The sequence below is a fragment of the Mirounga leonina genome, unplaced genomic scaffold, assembly GCF_011800145.1.
Source record: "Mirounga leonina isolate KUSES-001 unplaced genomic scaffold, KU_Mleo_1.0 Mir_180, whole genome shotgun sequence".
NCBI classification, from domain to species: domain Eukaryota; kingdom Metazoa; phylum Chordata; class Mammalia; order Carnivora; family Phocidae; genus Mirounga; species Mirounga leonina.
In genome coordinates this window covers 12,302,236-12,316,307 of record NW_023270469.1, presented here as the reverse complement: position 1 = coordinate 12,316,307, position 14,072 = coordinate 12,302,236, and the positions used below count along the sequence as shown (strand labels likewise).

Sequence of the window (14,072 nt, the reverse complement as noted above, 5' to 3'; positions counted from 1 at the left end):
AAGTGACAATGCTTCTTGATTGTGCAGAGACTCAAGGTCAGCCAGAATTGAAAAATTAGTGCCTTCTTAGGTCTTCCTGGACATGAGCACAGTCGTACACAGCCCTAGGCATGTCATATCTGTGGCCTTCTAGATTTCCAAGAATATGTCAGAGCTTTTCAAAACCCCTATGAAGATCTCATTCCTCAGCTTTTCCTTTTAAGTTTTTTAGTTTAGTTTGCCCCCATGGTATGCACCTCCTCAGGCAGCCTCTGGGGAAAAGGCTTTCAGCTTTTTAGAGTGGGCATAGTGGTAAGTCAGAAATAGCCCTGCGAGTGGGATCTTCCAGGAAACCACCAAACAGGACAAAAAAAGAGAATTCTCTGGGAATGAAGCTTTGAAGGAGCTCCAATCCCAATCTATTCCCTCTAGTGGCTGTCAGGCTGCTGGTTTTCACTGTCCTTGCAGGCACTTGGTTTGCACCACTACCATCGAGCTGAAGAGGGATATGGAACAGGGAATGCCAGAAGCTTATTGTTCTGATATTCAGCTGTTTTGTTGTTTTTTTTTAATACTCATTCCCTGAATTGCTTTAAGCATCTGCTTATTTTCCAGTCCTGAAAATTGATTCTGATAAATTTTGCCAGTGTTTTGGAGGTCCTTACTCTGCCATTTTTGATGTTACTCAGGTTTTCTTTTTTAAAAATGCTAATAAGCAAGTTTACCAACTAATTTTGGCAATTGTGTGCTAACAGCAGCTACAGCCACCATGAGAATAAGCACATAAGAATGGTATCTCCTAAGATCATTTTAACCAAATGAAATCCACACTAAAGTTAGGCTAATAGGTTACTGACATGCATACTGAGAATTCTGCATAGAAACTGGTAAGAAATTGGGGCGCCTGGGTGGCTCAGTCGTTAAGTGTCTGCCTTCAGCTCAGGTCATGATCCCTGGGGTCCTGGGATCGAGCCCCGCATCGGGCTCCCTGCTCTGCAGGAAGCCTGCTTCTCCTTCTCCCACTCCCCCTGCTTGTGTTCCCTCTCTCGCTCTGTCAAATAAATAAATAAAATCTTTAAAAAAAAAAAAAAAAGAAAGAAAGAAACTGGTAAGAAAATAAGCGATCAAAAAAAAAAAAAAAACCCACTCATTAACATTGCTTTAATATAGCAAAAGGCATTTCCAAGGTCTCATTGAGGACAAAGGAAAGGGGAGCTACGTCATCAGGAAGCAGTGCTATGGTTTCTCTGGGAGTACAATCTTGAAACCCAAGAAATCCTCCTCTTTCCCTGCACTTACCATCTCTGAATTAAATAACAGTATAAGTTCTTCTCCCTTGCTTACCCTCTGTAGTCCTAGATTCCATAAGCTCCATGAGAACAGGTAACCTGATCTGTCCTGTTCACAATGTAACTCCAAGGCAAAGTTCAGTCTCTCACATAGTGGAGTATTAGAAATATTTGATGAATGAGTGATGACGCTGACAGCCAGAATCAAGCAGCCTCAAAGAAACAGGAAAGGAGTTTGTGACCTTGGCTGAGAAGCCTGTTGGGAAAAATACCTCATTACTCAGCTTCCCCCAACTTTGGCTTCTCAGTGGAATCTGAGGCAAAAGCTGCTCACCCTCGCCCAGGCTCTTAACACCTGACCCAGAGATAGTCTGTCAGGTGAGTAAATGCCAAACACCATAATAAGAAATTCATGTTAAGAAATTCAGACGGTATAATAAGCAATCAATCCTAGAAAAGCTGCTATTTTTATGTGAATTTAGTGTGGCATTTGCTTCCAACACAGTATTTAGGGAAAAAAAGTTTTAATACCACATTTATTTGCCTCCAGAATCCATGTTTTCTCCACTAAGCTGCACAATCCCTGGCCCTTTAGGTTTATTCCTTTTGTAGAAACAAACACAATCGTCAAAGAGCTCAACTGATATCCTTTCACAGTCCCTGAGCACAGTTCTTACATATGTCAAGCAATATTCTGATTAGAGCTTAGCTTCTGTGTGTAAATTTCTTTTGGGAGAATTGTGCCGACTGTGCCAGCAAGAGACTCTGGTCTCTCTGGCATTTCTATTTCTCTCTGTAAACTGGCATCTGGTTTTTAAGTGTCACTCTCCTGTGAGTTGGGTTAACACAAGAGTCTCCCACCAAAAAGCAATCAAATCTGCCCCTGCTCCCCTCCCCCGAATGAATATATGAACAACCAAGGCTGCGGAATACTGTGACGTCTCTTGGCAGTCAGCCAGTTCCTGGGGACATCACTTGCAACTCTCAGCCCATAGACTCTGAAAGGGTCCCAAACTGCACTACAAGCTGCCTTCACCTACGACGCAAACATATGAAATCTTATTCTGCCTTCATAATCAGAGGGAATGACACCTTAAAATAATAGTAACATGCATCTGAAACTCTTGTCAACACAAAACTAAGCACATCATCCCTGACGGGTCACATCCAGGAATGACGAGGCTAGAGACTAGATCCACAGGAACAGCAGGACCCTCCCCTTCACCCCACAGTAATCAGCAGAATCCACGGAAAAGGATGCTGAGTCCAGGATCAGAAGGCACAATCCCAATTCCAGAGTCACCCTAGTCAGAACACAAATTATTCCATCAGCTTCCTCATTTGTAAAACACAGTCAACAGGGCGCCTGGGTGGCTCAGTTGGTTAAGCGACTGCCTTCGGCTCAGGTCATGATCCTGTAGTCCCTGGATCGAGTCCCGCATCGGGCTCCCTGCTCGGCAGGGAGTCTGCTTCTCCCTCTGACCCTCCCCCCTCTCATGTACTTGCTCTCTCTCATTCTCTCTCTCTCAAATAAATAAATACAATCTTTAAAAAAAAAAAAAAAAAAAACACACAGTCAACATATGGCCTAGCTACTTTTTAGTATCATCTCATTATTTTCATAATGTTAAGAAAACAAATGGATATGACCGAAGCTTCCTCTATCTGCTTGGATAGAAAATGAGTCAGATCCAGATTCCAATACCAACTCAACCTTGTCCCCTGTTGTAGCTATGAGACCCCGAACAAAACACTTTCTCAGGGTCCAAGTTTCCTTCATATATAAAATGACGATGTTGAATTCAATCTCTTTAAACATTATGAAAACATTTAGAAGGCCAAATGTGAAATCAAGTATTTCAAAAGCAGGAGGAAGTTAAAAAACAGGCAAGGCATAGCCATTGGTTATTTTTCATAGTAACCCTGTCAAGACTTGACGGCTAAGCTCTTCAAAAGGCAAGCTCAAATGAAAAACTATGAAAGAAAATTATTTTCAACTCTGCAACACATTCTCAGGTGAGGAGGGCTGGAATGTTACCCCACTTAGTCAGATTAAGCTCTAAATTAATTCACATTTTACTTTTCACAAGGCTTCTCTAAATCCAGCCTGCCTGTCTTCCAAAGTCTACTGCACCATTACATGGGGTGCCAATGAATGATGGATACTGGGTAATTGGATTGTGGAGTTTTAAGTTAAAAGAAATCTTTTTTTGATATGCAAATGATCTAAAGAAGAGCCAGCCCCCATAGAAACCATTGCCAACAAACTACCACCTAGTTTTCAAAGCACATCAGTGTAACTTATTCCCTAATGACTCTGTGAAGTAAATAAGGCAAGCACTTTTATTTTCATCTGACTTGTGAGGAACTGGGGGTTCAGAAAGACTATCTGACTTGCCAAAAGTCATTGCGTCAAGCCTCGGCAGCACTGGGGGCATAACCGGCGTTCATAATTCCCAGCCTGGCACTAATCCCAAGATTTTAACAAATTTTTACCTGGTACCGTCTGTCCTCTGAGACCCTGCGGTTCTTGACCTGTGTGAAGCAGACCCCCTCCTCCTCCTCGATCTCATTGGTCCCACACTGTGGTCTGAAGGGGGTCTCAGGAATTCCAGCATGCCATGAAGTCTCTGCAGTCCATTGATGAAGGTGTTCATTGAATCCAATGAAGACACTGGGATGGGGCGGTTAACACGAGATCGCTGCCTATGTTCCTCTGAAGCCCCTGGATTAATGTTCTCCACACGGTCTTCTCCCAACAGCTCCACTTCTGTCAGGTCAACAGACACCTGTGAAGCAGGCTGGAGCACATGCAGTCCCACTTGGCTGCTGGTCCCTTCAGCTGGAGCGGGCTGGGGCAGGGGTGGTCCCCCTTGGCCGCTGACCACTTCAGTAGGTAGAGGCTGGAACAGGGGTGGTCCCCCTTGGCCGCTGACCACTTCAGGAGGTAGAGGCTGGAGCAGGGGTAGTCCCCCTTGGCCGCTGACCGCTTCAGTAGGTAGAGGCTGGAACAGGGTTGGTCTTCCTTGGCCGCTGACCACTTCAGTAGGTAGAGGCTGGAGCAGGGGTGGTCCCCCTTGGCTGCTGACCACTTCAGCAGGAACCGGCTGTTCTGCAACATGATGCTCTAATTGCCCGTCAAGAGTATATTCCATTGCTTCCTGAGCCATCTCTGGAGAAGATTTGTAAAAAATATCAGTAAAATAGATAAAACATGCCGTATAGCTGATATAATCATATCTAAGTTTTCTAGAACTTCTGTTTAAGGTCATTTTTGGCAAAACTGAGAATCTTTTTTTTTTTTTAAATAAGCAACTAAAATCTCCTCTTTAAGTCAGAAGTGTTTGGTAATCAGTAACTTTTTTCTCCATAACAAGTACTTATAACTAGTTTTCCAGTTTCCCTTTTGAAAACATGAAGGCAGGTGATCATAGTACTATCTTCCATAACAGAACGATCTATGAAATAAGGGGACTGAACTTTTTCTCCTCCTTTTTAATTTATTTATTATGTTATGTTAATCACCATACATCATTAGTTTTTGACGTAGTGTTCCATGATTCATTGTTTGCGTATAACACCCAGTGCTCCATGCAGAACGTGCCCTCTTTAATACCCATCACCAGGCTAACCCATCCTCCCACCCCCCTCCCCTCTAGAACCCTCAGTTTGTTTTTCAGAGTCCATCATCTCTCATGGTTCATCTCCAAGGGAACTGAACTTTTGTGACTGAAAGTAATTTCCCAGACCTCTCTAGCAGTTCTTTGTGACCCAAATACAGATATTTACCAAAATATATGCTATATTTGATTTTAGTTGGCATAGGCAATATTCATCTTTCACAGCACCAAGTACTAAGGATAAACAAAGAAAGGTTTTTATAGTTGCAAAATTAACTCAATACTAACTCAAAATAGAAATTTACGTAATTTCTCCAAAAAGGCTGACCAAACTTTATTTGCTCTGTCCTTTCCAGTATTTTTGTTTCCCATCTCTAACGCTATTGGTTAGCCCATTTCACAGATATTTACCAGGGACCTGGCATGTCCCCTTCATTGTTTCTTGTCTCTAATTCCATGATGTTAATCCATTCAAGAAATATTTATTAAGCACCTGTTAAGTAGTCAGATACCCCACAGAGGTAATGAGAGGATAAAACTTTGTAACAGATTTTACATTCTAGCAAATGGGAAAATAAATAAATTTGGAAATTATACATTGTGTTATTTGGTCTTGGGAGTAGGAGTCAAGGAGCACCATTTTATTTTTTTTAAAGTTTATTTATTAACTTTTTATTTCTGCTAAATCAAGAAAGCTTAAAGTAAAGAAGAGCATTGAAATGGTAGCAAGTGTTTGGTAGATATAGCAGACGGTTATGAATATTTGGATCAAACGTGGACACAGGAATGATAAAGCAAGTTCTTACGGAAAACTTTCAAAATTCTCTTGGATGCTCCCATGGCGAATCTTTCTCTGTGGAAACCCAGTGGGTGGACCCCTTCTCTCAGTTTTGGTTGCAACTCTGCAATGTGTTTCATTACATCCCATGTTGTCATTTGGATATGGTTTTTAAAATTTGGTCCAAAATTTATCATAAATTTATTTCTCCAATGAATGAAAAAAATAATCAAATGGGAAAAGTCAGGTTCTTGGGGGATAAAGCCATTTGCAGCCTTGTTGGTCTTGGTAAAAAAAAAAAAAAATCCGGGGCGCCTGGGTGGCTCAGTTGGTTAAGTGACTGCCTTCAGCTCAGGTCATGATCCTGGAGTCCCGGGACTGAGTCCCGCATCGGACTCCCTGCTCAGCGGGGAGTCTGCTTCTCCCTCTGACCCTCCCCCTTCTCATGCTCTCTCTCTCTCTCTCATTCTCTCTCTCAAATAAATAAAATCTTTAAAAAAATATATATATATATTTAAAAAAAAAATCCTGACATCTTATCATGGATATTAAATATTATGCAATTTTTGTCCTGAAAGATAGTTCATAGATTGTTGAGATCTGCTGCTTGAGTTAACGGCTTAACATGACAGAAATGGTCTTTAATTGACAGTATCAATTATATGAAGAAATATTATCACATCCCATATTTGGAAGATTCATGTGAGAATCTTTCCCTCAGCTATTAGGGGAAAGTTTACTCAGCTTCACTGGGGAAATTAGTCTTGTATACATGGCTCATATTTTATCTTATTTTTAATATTTATTTATTTGAGAGAGAGAGAGAGAGCACAAAGAGCGAGAAGCAGACTCCCCACTGAGCAGGGAGCCCACTGCAGGACTCGATCCCAGGATGCTGGGACCATGACCTGAGCTGAAAGCAGACGCCTAACCGAATGAACCACCCAGGTGCCCCAGGGAGCACCATTTTATAAAGTCTTTCAAAAAGAGTGAAAGTTGAGCCCAGGTGTGAAAGAGTAAAAGAAGGTGGCCATATGAAGAGCCAAGGAAGAGTTTCAGAAGGAAATCAGTACAGAGGTCCCTGATAAGCATGGGTTTGGTGCAACTGAGAAACAGGGCAGATGCAATGAGCACAGGAAGGAAGAGTGGAAGTATGGGATGAGGCTGAGGAGGCAGAACACTAACACGAAAGGCTTCAGTAAGGAGTTTCTTCTGTCTTAGGAATGGACTGCAGGGGAAGCAAGACTGCAAGCAAGCCAACCAGTTCACAGCCTCCCTGTGGGGGTGTAAACCAGTGGTCAGAGGCTTGGGCGAGTGGTAGCAGGAGACGTAAAGTAGTAGACAGCTTTAAGAACCCTAAGCACAGACATGTTACTTAAAATCACAAGACAGATCAAACTACCTATGGAACAGAGATAGAAGAATATTGGGCCAAGGACTCAAACCTGAGACACACATTATAAAAGGCCAACAGTTAACAGGAAGAGAACCCAGAGCAGACTATGAAGGAGGAGGAAACCTGGGAGAGAACGGGCTCTTGGAAGCCCGTTTCAAGAATGGAATGGTCAAGTGAGTCTAGTACAGAAGAGTGATCACCACTACATTTAACAACATGGAGATGACACACAGCCTAGAAGAAAAGAGCAGTTTCCCTGAAGTGATGGGCCCAGAGGCCAGAATGGAAGGGGCTGAATAAATAAAGGGAATTTCAGTAAACACGGTGGATGAATGAAGCACACTTATCTTTCTTTTTCTAGTCATTCCTGAAAACCAATGAACATGACACAAACGCCCAAAGGCATTTAAGAAAAGATAAGTTACAAGACAAATGCAAACAGGGTATGAGATTAAGCCAGTTTTTACTGGAATCGGTAACTTCTTAGTAGAGCTGAAAAGATCAAACCCACAAGTGCCTGCAATGAGGGGGGATTGTGTGCTCCTGAGAAGCAAGCTGACTCCCACTGAGGGGACTGCAGAAACCGGGGACCACAGAGGACAGTGTTGAAAGACGAAGCTGAAAGAGAGGACTGGTTGAAAGCCTGTCTCAAGTGAACAAAAAGCCAGGCAAACAAACACCTCCTCCGCGTACGCTGTAGAAAACTGGCAGTTTGTGCCACACAGGCTTAACACCAGAACGGGTACAGCACAGCAGTGAAGATAAGGAGTTAAGTGCAAGTATACACACTGAACATGTGAGACCCTTCCAACTCTTCTTCCCCAGCTTTTTTCCCTGCACAAATCCAGGGCGCAACATTCTGGTTTATACACATTCTCTACCCAAGGCAGGAGATTAGAGGACTGTTCACTACAGAAAACCACCTCAAGAAAAAAGATCTATAAATACGGACTATTGTGAATCCCCCCCCCAAAATGGCTGAGTCTCTGCCCATCTATTTAACAGTAAAAGCCTACTGGTTGATAAGGTTCAGCCACTCATACAGAGCTTCCAGTCTGCTTTCTGGGGGAAGAAGGGGGCCCTCCTTAAAAACAAGGAGCCAAGGTTCAATTGACATTTGAGCAAAGCTGCCAACATGAGACAGAGACCAAAGCAGACAAACAGAAGAAACTTGGAGGGAAGAAGGGAAAACAATGCAAGAAAAACTGTAAAAAACAAAAACAAAAAACTCCCTCAAACTTATAGGAAAAGAATGCCGGGGGGGAAAAGGACAAATCAGAAAACAAGAAAGAGCTCTTGGAAATTTAAAATGACAGCCAAGGGGCGCCTGGGTGGCTCAGTTGGTTAAGCGACTGCCTTCGGCTCAGGTCATGATCCTGGAGTCCTGGGATCGAGTCCCGCATCGGGCTCCCTGCTCAGCAGGGAGTCTGCTTCTCCCTCTGACCCTCCTCCCTCTCATGCTCTCTGTCTCTCAAATAAATAAAAATAAAATCTTTAAAAAAAAAAAATGACAGCCAAAATAAAATATTTAATAGAAGGATTGGAAGAGAGGCGCCTGGGTGGCAGTCCGTTAAGCGTCTCCCTTCAGCTCCAGTCATGATCCCAGGGTCCTGGGACTGAGCCCTACATCGGGCTCCCTGCTCTGTGGGGAGCCTGCTTCTCCCTCTGCCTGCCACTCCACCTGCTTGTGTGTGTGCGTGGGAGCGTGCTTGTGCTCACTCGCTCTGTCAAATAAATAAAATCTTAAAAAAAAAAAAAAGGATTGGAAGATAACGTTGAGGAACTCTTCTAGAAAACAGACTAAAAGACAGTCAAAAAGGACAATAATAAAATTAAAATGTCAAGCCAGGATATCTGATTAACTTAACTACCAGAAAGAGAACTCAAGAAAGTGGAGAAGAAAGTAAAACAAAACCTCTGGTCAAGACAGAACCATAAGCTCTCTTCCCATTAAGAGCCCCAACACAGTAAATTTTCTTCAAAATTACATCAAACAGAAAAAAGCAGGGGCGCCTGGGTGGCTCAGTCGTTAAGCGTCTGCCTTCGGCTCAGGTCATGATCCCAGAATCCTGGGATAGAGTCCCACATCGGGTTCCCTCCTCGGCGGGAAGCCTGCTCTCCCTCTCCCACTCCCGGGGCTTGTGTTCCCTGCTCTCGCTATCTCTGTCTCTGTCAAATAAATAAATAAATAAATCTTAAAAAAAAAAAAGGCAGGTTATAAAGGAATCCGCTATAATCCCATTTTTAGGACGCTTTAAAACATGAAAAGCCATGCTATCTGGACTTACAAATATACAACAGTAGTATGAAACAAGCGTGGGCATGAAAAATACCAAATTCTGGAGAAAGAGAGTTCAGATACACGTGGGGCTTCAACTATATATATACTTTTATTTCTCAAAAAAAAAAAAGGATGCAATTATAGCAAAAGGTCAAGTTCAAGAATTGTTAGATCTAGATGGTGAGTGCACAGGTCTTTTTTTTTTTTTTTTTTAATCATTCTCTGTACTTTTCATTATGGTTAAATATTAGAAAGGAAATTTCTCCCCGTCATAGGTCTGTTCTGATTAGAACAATAAGGCAGACGGCCGAATCCAACCGGCTCATCTCGGTATCCTCCAGAGCAACAAGCACACAGCAGATGCTTAAATACCTACAGAACTATCCACCATACGCCTAAAAAAAGAAACCAGAACAACCAACCAACCAACCACCCCCCAACATCTAAGAACAGCATCGGATAAAGACAGATCTAGGAGAGAGAGAACATTTTCATCCTAGCAGAAAGTTCTATGAAACAGCGGCGGTCTAGAGCTGAGCTTCCCGATCAGTGCGGAGAAATAAATATCCTCCAGCCCTTGGGCTAGGCAGGAGTGATCAGAGCCAAAAAGACTGTTGGCTGGGGGCGCCTGGGTGGCTCAGTTGGTTAAGCGACTGCCTTCGGCTCGGGTCATGATCCTGGAGTCCCGGGATCGAGTCCCACATCGGGCTCCCTGCTCAGCAGGGAGTCTGCTTCTCCCTCGGACCCCCCCCCCTCATGCTCTCTGTCTCCCATTCTCTCTCTCAGATAAATAAATGAAACCTTTAAAAAAAAGATTAAAAAAAAAAAAGACTGTTGGCTGGGCACCCCAAGCCTGGAGCAGCCTTGTCCTTGACCTCGGCGTGCCAAACGCTAGCCTCCCACTTGTCATCTTTCCAACTTCGGTTAATCAGATCAACGTCCGCACCAGGCGGGACGACGGCCGCCAATCACCCGGATAAGGGGCTGCAGCACCGAGGCGAGCCAGCCTCGGTTCAAATCCCCACTCTGCCGCGTACTACCTGCGGCACCTTAGGCGGGTTTCCTAGCCTCTCTGTTCAACTTGTTCACTACTAACACTGGGATAAAGAAGTATTTACGTCACAGAGTGGATAAGAACAAACGTCAGGTTCCTCGGTGAACCGGACAGTAACGCAAGATACGGGCGCTCAGCGCGGAGAGCATTTATATTCGCACAGGAAGAGTTGGAAGACTGGCTCAACAGGAGAGCGGCCCGCGGCGAACTCCGCTCCGGCCTTCGCCCCCCCGCCCCCACCTTGGGCGCCTGCCCCGAGCAAGCCCGAAAGAGCTTGGGTTCGGGCGCCTCGGGCCCGACGGTTGGGGCAACCCGGAGCGGCCGAACCTCCCCAGGCCGCCGGGTTCGGTGCCCGCTCGCAACTCCCCTCGTGGGGCGTCCTCAGGCCCCGCGGCCAGGGACCAAACCCGGGAAGTTATCCTGGAGCCAGAGGCCCGAGGCCTGCGCACACGCAAGCGCCCGCCTTACCTAGAGCCGGGAGGACGCCGTGGGCTTGCAAAGTCGCCGCGGTCGCGGCCGTTTTTTGGAAAAACTCGCACAGACCCGGGCCAACAGCCACTTCCTGAGCAGCTCAAGCGGCCCGCCTGAGTTGCGGGCGCGGCCTGCTCCTATTGGGCAGCAGTCCTAGACGGCGGCCAGTACCCTGTCTTCTTCTTCTTTAGGTCGCCGCTGACTGAAAAAGCGGCTCTCTCATTGGCTGATATTTCGTAAACTGACTAGGCGGGACTGACCTTCGCCAGTCACCTCGCGCCCAGCCCACAAGGAGAAAAACAGAACCAGCGTTTCACCGCTCTTTATTTGAACTTCCTGGCGGGAGAAAAGTTGTAAGAAAAAGATCTCTCGGATCTTTCCGGAGCCTGAGGCTGGGACAGTCGCGTTCCTGTATATCCTCTGCTGAGGTGGAAGAGCTCATGCAAAACAACTTGCCTACACCGTCTCTTTAATCCCAAGCCATTGCAATAAATTGCCTGCTACTCTGTCGTCACATTACTTGACAGCAAACATTTTTAAAGAATCTCACTGAAAGTCAAAATCTCACTTCTAGGAGTAAGACCTAGAAAATCTAAACGTCAGGCAGAGACGGCACACTGCCAACATTTTATATACTCAGCTGTCAATTCTCAGGGGAATTGATGGCATAAATAATTGAAAGTCTTGGATAATCAAATATTTTCTCCTCTGAACCTGTTACCAAAGTCAGCATTAGCATTTTTACTTTTTCTTCTTTTCCTGCCATCTAAGGGACCTGCTACTGAGCTATATATAGCATGGCTAATCGGAGAAGCGAAACTTTCTTTTGTAAACAAACAGGTATGTTAAGGAATAGAATGAAAAACGTCTGTACTCGTATAAATCCTGCAAGTTCAATACAGAAGTATTAGAGGATGCAGAGAAGCGAAAAAGAAAAATTGTGTCTATCCAGAGAAGTCATTATTAACGTTGCTTAAAATCTTCATCTACCTAAATAGCTTGTTTTAATTTTAAAATGTATCTTGAATTCCTTTCCATGTTAATGAATGCATAGGCACATCATCAAATACTGAGTGAGTCTTTGAAAAGAATTTAAATAGAAATAGGTAAAATGTCACATGGTAAAAAAACTGGACAACAGTTAGGCTACTTGGTGAGAAGTATCCAGAATGTTTCTAAATGATTCTGATACTCATTCATGATCCACCTAATGGCCATGTTTACTAGCTAGGAGAGAAACAGAATACAGACACATGCCAGAAATTTATAGTCTTGTCTCCAACTACCAAAAGTTATATATAGCTAGAGGGAAAATGTGTTGGCTGTGTTCCATTTTAGGGGTGACATTCCCACCTTTATGGGTGATTAGTTGAATATCAATGTGTCTATTGGTTCATTTGTAAAAAGACTGAAAAATAAATGCACTAAGACTCACTTCATAGAAAGTTGTTTGGATGGATGTCTTTTTCTTTTTCTCCACCAAAAGACACGACTAATGAGTTCTTCTATACTGCATAATAGTAATTAAAACCTGCATGTATAATTTAAAATGCAAAATTTGAAAGAATTGTCAAGGTTAAACAAAAGATGCCAAAGAAAGTTTTATACTTGTGGAAACCTTATCCTCAGACTCTGGGGAAGTCATTAATTTTCCTCTACCATTAGGAGTACCATTCATTCATTCACTCATTCATTCAGTCTACAAGTATTCAACAACTACTGCAATCCTGGCTCTGGTCTGTATGGTATGGATATAGTATATAAGATAGAGAAGACCTTGGGACGCCTGGGTGGCTCAGTCAGTTAAGCGCCTGCCTTCAGCTCAGGTCATGATCCCAGGGTCTTGGATGGAGTCCCACATGGGGTTCCTTGCTCAGCGGGGAGCCTGCTTCTCCCTTTCCCTCTGCCTGCCATTCCCCTGCTTATGCTCTCTCTCTCTCTGACAAATAAATAAATAAAATCTTAAAAAAAAAAAAAAAAAGAGAAGACCTTGACCTAATAGAACTTCTATCCTCCATGGGGCACCTAGGTGGCTCAGTTGGTTGGGCTTCCGACTCTTGATTTCGGCTCAGGTCATGATCTCTGGGTTGTGAGATCGAGCCCCTGCATCGGGCTCTGTGCTGGGCATGGAGCCTGCTTAAGATTCTCTCTCACCCTCTCCCTCTGCTCCACCCCCTCCATGTGTGCTCTCTCTCAAAAAAAAAGAAAAAGAAAAAGAATTAGCATCATAAATGATGTTTGGAGATAGGGAGGTAGAAACAAAACAAAAAGGTGGGAATTTCACCCCTAAAAACAGAATAAAGACACAAGCCATAAAAACAAAACAAAAAACCCTTCTATCCTCCTAAGGAGAGGCAGATCCTAAACCAATAATCAAGAATAAATAAGGTAATTTCAAGTAGTAAGTATCATAAAAACAGTAAAACAGAGGGATATGAGTGGGAAGTGCTCAGGAAAGCTAGTTTCAATTGAGGGATTCAAGCCAGGACTCTCTGAGGTGCTGATATTAGAGCTGACACCTAACTACCTTAAAGAAAAGTTTGAGAAATGGTGTATATTCCATAAATGACCATAATAAAAAATAGAGTAAGTTAAGTGCTGTGATAGGCATGGTAGTGGCCCAGATAATGCAACTGGAAAGGACTTCAGGACACTGGGTTCTGCCTCTCCTCCCCCAGCCACCACTAATATCTACAAGGCACTGCCCATTTTTGGATCTCATTTTTTTTTTATTTTTAAAAAAGATTTTATTTATTTACTTTAGAGGGGAGGAGGGGGAGAGGAAGAAAATCTCAAGAGACTCCAACCAGAGTCTGGAGCTGGTCGGGGGCTCTATCCCACAACCCTGAGTTCATGACCTGAGATGAAACCAAGAGTCTGACACCTAACCAACTGAGCCACAGAGGTGTCCCTGGATCTCATTTTTTTGCTTGGCAAAATTAGGTACCTGGATGCAGATGAAAACCTCTCTTTGTTTAAAGTGCAGCAAATCTATGAAACTACAAAATGATGCAGAGCTTCAAAGCAGGTTGGGGAAAAAAAATGATCTCCTCCACCAAATGCTGACAACCAGAAGAGTGTTCGGTCCTTAAATCCTTTTGCTAATTCCCATATTAAAGAGATCATAGGCTTGGGGCACCTGGGTGGCTCAGTCGTTAAGCATCTGCCTTTGGCTCAGGTCATGATCCCGGGGTCCTGGGATCG

General features: G+C 43.8%; 1 protein-coding gene across 1 annotated transcript in view; it reads right to left on the bottom strand.

Annotated features, from left to right (window-relative positions):
* RFWD3 (ring finger and WD repeat domain 3) overlaps positions 1-11,019 on the bottom strand; it is a 48,708-nt gene extending 37,689 nt beyond the window's left edge. Inside the window, exons 1-2 of the mRNA XM_035024783.1 lie at positions 10,866-11,019; positions 3,765-4,440 (exon numbers count right to left, since the gene is read on the bottom strand). Of these exons, the coding sequence (XP_034880674.1) occupies positions 3,765-4,438 (674 nt within the window). The 5' untranslated portion in view covers positions 4,439-4,440; positions 10,866-11,019. The remainder of the gene's footprint in view (positions 1-3,764; positions 4,441-10,865) is intronic.
* Between the last annotated feature and the right edge of the window lie 3,053 nt (positions 11,020-14,072).